This window comes from Dromiciops gliroides, chromosome 2 (genome assembly GCF_019393635.1).
Source record: "Dromiciops gliroides isolate mDroGli1 chromosome 2, mDroGli1.pri, whole genome shotgun sequence".
Lineage (NCBI taxonomy): Eukaryota > Metazoa > Chordata > Mammalia > Microbiotheria > Microbiotheriidae > Dromiciops > Dromiciops gliroides.
The window spans coordinates 328,299,902-328,305,082 of NC_057862.1; the positions used below are offsets into that span (position 1 = coordinate 328,299,902).

At 39.2% G+C, this 5,181-nt stretch overlaps 1 protein-coding gene across 1 annotated transcript; it reads left to right on the forward strand.

Moving 5' to 3' along the window:
- The first annotated feature begins 4,145 nt into the window (after positions 1–4,145).
- LOC122738128 (60S ribosomal protein L21-like) lies at positions 4,146–4,678 on the forward strand. Its single transcript, XM_043980193.1, has one exon. It carries the CDS (start codon positions 4,146–4,148, stop codon positions 4,626–4,628), a length of 483 nt encoding a protein of 160 aa, XP_043836128.1. The 3' UTR covers positions 4,629–4,678.
- The last annotated feature ends 503 nt before the right edge of the window (positions 4,679–5,181 follow it).

A 5,181-nucleotide genomic window follows, 5' to 3' on the forward strand; every position in this document is an offset into this window, starting at 1 on the left:
GGGGACACAGAAATAGACACAACACATGCTCTTTTCTCAAAGAACTTAGTAGCTAATAGAGAGGGTGAGACATGCACACAAATGACTCTAATATAAAGTAGATTGTAAAAGGTGCAAAGGAGAGTTCCTGATACTGTGCTATGAGAAATTCATGGAGGGAGAGCTCTCTTTCACCTTGGAGAGGGATAATTCCCACACTCACTTCTAATATTGTCGGGAGCCTTACCACCAAGCCATTGCACTCTATCACTGAAGGCCAATTATGGTTCTGGGGAAAAAATATGGAGAAATTTTAAAAAGAGAAATGAAGATAATCTAAATGCATAATTTGGTGGCACTCTGTCTGAAATGCCTCCTCATTATGGATGTCTTTGCTATGCATAGTAATAGAACTTATTCTTATAAATGGCTTTGGAATTTCAATGACTACATCCCTTCTGCGAGTATGGGCCAATAACTGGCCATGAGCTATTGAAAACTATCAATAATCTTCTGTGCTAGTTGTAGTTTTTCTTGGCATGTGAAAGGCATTAAAAAAAGAGACATTTTTCTTTCCTCATTTGACTTAAACAGATGTTAATTGGGGGGGGGGGAAGCAATTTGTATAAAATTTAGAGCTAGAAGAAGATTCATTTTTACGCAAAAATCTCAGCCGTTCTTCTTTGGTTGGGTTGTAGATTAGGAATATACATGTGCTTAGTCTGTCTTTCAAAATACAGGGTTTGTACTATTTGCCTGAGACTCAGGGTTTCCTTTGTCTTTCTTTTCACTTACCTTTCATTATTTTCCTGTTTATTTACTTACAACTGCACTTGAAATTCAGCTCTCTTCTTATATTGGGGTTAAATTTATCCATTTTATGAGGATTATCTCTTTCTAGCAGGCATTTTCAACTTTCGATTATTTAAGGGTTGCTGGTTCAATTTTTGGATTATTTAGGCTCCTAGATTCTCATCTTCTTTGCTCCTTCTCATCTTACATTTCCATGCTTACTTTCACAAGATGTGACTAGGGGATGGATATGTATGTGGGGAAAGAATGGTTGTGGGAAAAAGAACTCAAATTAGTTAAGTATGGTCACATCTGGGCCCTTTTGATGAAAAGTTGGATGGGGAGGCAGTTGAAGTCACTGGTTACCAGCATAGTTTTGGATTGTCTATGAATTTAGTTTATTCAGTATTTCCATATTCCTCATCACAGCAGTATACCATAGTCAATCTAGAGTGGAAAGTCAGAGGATGTTATGAGGACACACAAACCTTGGATGGAATCTTTCTGGGGAGGAGAGAACTGAATGCCTACAGAGATCATTCACTGGAATGTTAGTAAACTGGAAAAAGATGAAGGTGAAGGTGGTCTTCTATATAACTAGTGTACCTTCTGGCTTATAGGATTTAGAACTGGAAGGGCCCTGAGAGATAATTTAGTGCTCTAATTTTATAGATAAGGAAACTGAGGCCCAGAGAAGTGAAGTGACCTTCCGAAGGTCATTAAGGTAGTAAGTAGAAGAGAGGGGATTTGAACCTATTTTCTCTGATTCCAAATTTGGCACTCTCTCTATCATATAATGCACCTCCCTTACAAACTACATATCCTTCTGAGATGCCTGCTTCTGAAGAATTAGTGGTGCTTAATAGGATATCTTCATGCTAACCAACATTCATTTATTGAACAAATATTTTTAAGCATCCACTGGGTGCATTGTACTGTGCTAGTTTCTGGGAAAGAATACACAGTTTAGATAGGATATGGTCCCACCTTTATAGAGATTAGTTATAGGAGAATAAAACACAAACATCAAGTGACTATGAAACACATTAATTTGAAGACCACCCTGGAAATTTTCTCCATTGTAAGACAGAAAAGAGTATATGTGATGGAAAGAGAACTGAGCCATGGAAAAACAAGTTTGATTTTTTATACATATACATACACAATACACAAATGCATGATATATACATACATATATGTACATGTTGTCTCACTTGATAGAATGTGAGCTTTTTTTTTTTTTTTTGCATGGGGCAATGAGTGTTAAGTGACTTGCCCAGGATCACACAGCTAGTTAAGTGTCAAATGTCTGAGGTCAAATTTGAACTCAGGTCCCCCTGAATTCAGGGCTGGTGCCTTATCCACTGCACCACCTAGCTGCCCCCAAGAATGTGAGCTCCTTGATGTCAGGGACTGTTTAATTTCTGTCTTCATATCTCTAAAACTGAGTATACTTCCTGAGACAAGATAAATGCTTAATAAATGCTTATTGATTGATTGAGCAATTGGTATCTTCAAATATCTGAAGGGCTGTCATGGTAAAGGATTCATATTATTCTGTTTGGCTCCAGAAGGTACAACTTCAAATAGTAGAGAAATTAAAAGGGGACATATTTCAACTTCCACATAATGAAAAAAATAACATAAAAGCTGTTAAAAACAAAAGGAATGGACTGCTGGGTGGTGGTGGTGGTGCTGCTGGTAATAAGTTATTCATCCCTGGTGGTCTTCTAATGGACTTGGATGACCATAGAGGAGATTAATGATTGGAGTAGGGGTTGAGCTAGAGAACTCTAAGGTCTCTTCTAACTCTTCAATTCTGTTATATGAGAAAATGTTTTGATAGATGGTCCACAAATGCAAGAGATTATTGAGATGGATCCCCTCAGGGGAAGCAAGTCCCCTGGAGTGATAATTAGGACCTGACCTTCAGCATAAAGTCTGGTGTCACTGTGCTGACAGCTAGTGCTGGGTACCCATGTTCCTTCCCTTGGTGTTGGTTGCCACTGGAATGTCAAAAACCGAAGAGTGAGGCCAACTCTGAGAATCCAGGCATGAAGAAGGGTGAGGTACTTTTTTGTAGGGAGTCCAGGCAAAATTGTTCAGGGTTTGACCTTTCAAATGCAAAGCACTTGTCAGGTGGCCAAGCTTGAAACCAAACAGAAGATTGTGCCAAAAAAGGAGAATTCTCCTGCTGCACCCTGGCAATGTTCTTGGTCTGGCTGTATCCCAAAGCAATGGCGTCTAAATAGAGCCCTATTCCACAGGCCACCCAGTGTAGTCTGAAGATAAATTGTTTCTACTTTCCTACCTACATGATTAACTTTGGGAGAAGGAGTACTCAGTATTTATATATAAAGCCTACCTAATTATGTCTCTGTGCCTGTTTGTATCTATTTGTCTATTTAGGGGACATTTCCATTTGGAATGGGTTACATTCCAGAGATTCTTGCAATAACAAAATCTGTTAAAAAAAAAAAAAGTACCAGCCCTATAGTAATTGGAAAGGTCCTTGAGAGTAAAACCAAAAGAACAATACCCAAAATGAATACAACAATGTATATCAAACAATGTAAATGGAAAAAATGCATAAAGGAAGCTGAGATCTGAGTATTTAAAAATAAATAATGGCCCCAGAGAATTGATAATGAAACATATCCTCCTCAATTTAGAAGTGAAGGATTATTAGAGATTTGTCAGCCAGTCAAGTAGCATTTATTAAGCACTTACTATGTTCCAGGTACTGTGTAAGTATTGGGGTTACAAAGAAAAGCAAAAAAAAATATTTCTAATTGGCTTAACTATTTTTCTTCCTTCAATTCAGAGGGAAGAGAAATGGAGAGATAGAGAGATGTCCTTTCTTCTGACTGTCTACTACCACCCCTGGTCCAGATCCACATCACCTCAAGATTGGACTATGGCGATAGCTTGCTGGTTGGTTTCACTACCTCAAATCTCTTCTCACTCAAGTCTATCTATTGTCAGCTGTCCATCAATCAGTAAACATTTATTAAATGCCCATTATTTGCCAGATCCTCTACTAAGTGCTGGGTATACAAAAAGAAGGAAAAGACAATCTCTACCCTCGAGGAGCTTATAATTGAACTGGTAAACAGTACCCAAACACATATATACAAGGAAAGCTATACAGGACAAATAGGAATTACTTAACAGAAGGAGTGCACTAGAATTGAGAGGGTTTGGGGAAGGCTTCCAGTGAAAGATAGGATTTTAGTTAGGACTTAAAGAAAGCCAGGGATTCCAGGTACACAGGGCTCTCGAGGCTCTGTGTTTTTCTCCTTTTCCTCAGCTTGGCGGCATGTTATTTTCTTACCAGGGAAGCTCGGGAAGGAGCATTTGAGTGAGTTGTCAAAATGACAAACACAAAAGGAAAAAGGAGAGGAACACGTTACATGTTTTCTAGGCCCTTTAGAAAACATGGTGTTGTTCCTTTGGCTACATATATGCGAATATACAAGAAAGGTGATATTGTAGATATCAAGGGTATAGACACAATTCAGCAAGAAATGCCCCACAAATGTTACCATGGCAAGACTGGATGGGTCTATAATGTTACTCAACATGCTGTAGGCATTGTTGTAAACAAACAGGTTAAGGGCAAGATTCTAGCCAAGAAAATTAATGTGCGTATTGAGCATATTAAGCATTCTAAGAGCAGAGATAGCTTCCTGAAGAGGGTAAAAGAAAATGACCAGAAGAAGAAGGAAGCCAAAGAAAAAGGCACCTGGGTTCAACTGAAATGTCAGCCTGCTACACCCAGAGAAACACACTTTGTGAGGACCAATGGCAAGGAACCCGAGCTGTTGGAACCAATCCCCTATGAATTTATGGCATAAATGACTAAAAAACATAATAAAAAGATTCTTGGATTATGAAAAAAAAAAAAGAAAGCCAGGGAAGTCAGTAGGTAGATCAGAGGAGGGAGAGAGTTCTAGGCAAGGGCTGGGGCATCCAGAGAAAACACTAGGAGTCCAGAGATGGAGTGTCTTGTTTGTGGAACAGTCAGGAGGCCTGTGTTACTGGACTGAGGAGTAGGTGGTAGGGAATAAAGTTTATGAAGACTGGAAAGGTAGAAAGGGACTAGGTGATACTTTGAAGTTCAAATGAAGCAATTTTTTTTTTTTTTTAGTGAGGCAATTGGGGTTAAGTGACTTGCCCAGGGTCACACAGCTAGTAAGTGTTATGTGTCTGAGGCCGGATTTGAACTCAGGTACTCCTGACTCCAGGGCCGGTGCTTTCTCCACTGTGCCACCTAGCTGCCCCCAAAATGAAGCATTTTGTATTTGATCCTGGAGCCGATAAGGTGCCACCATAGTCTGGCTAGGGGAATGACATGGTTGGACCTGTACTTTAGGAAAATCATTTTAGTGACTGAATGGGTTATTGGAA

Excerpts from the sequence above, each read along its gene's own strand:
- LOC122738128 (XM_043980193.1), top strand. The coding sequence starts at position 4,146 with ATGACAAACACAAAAGGAAAAAGGAGAGGAACACGTTACATGTTTTCT.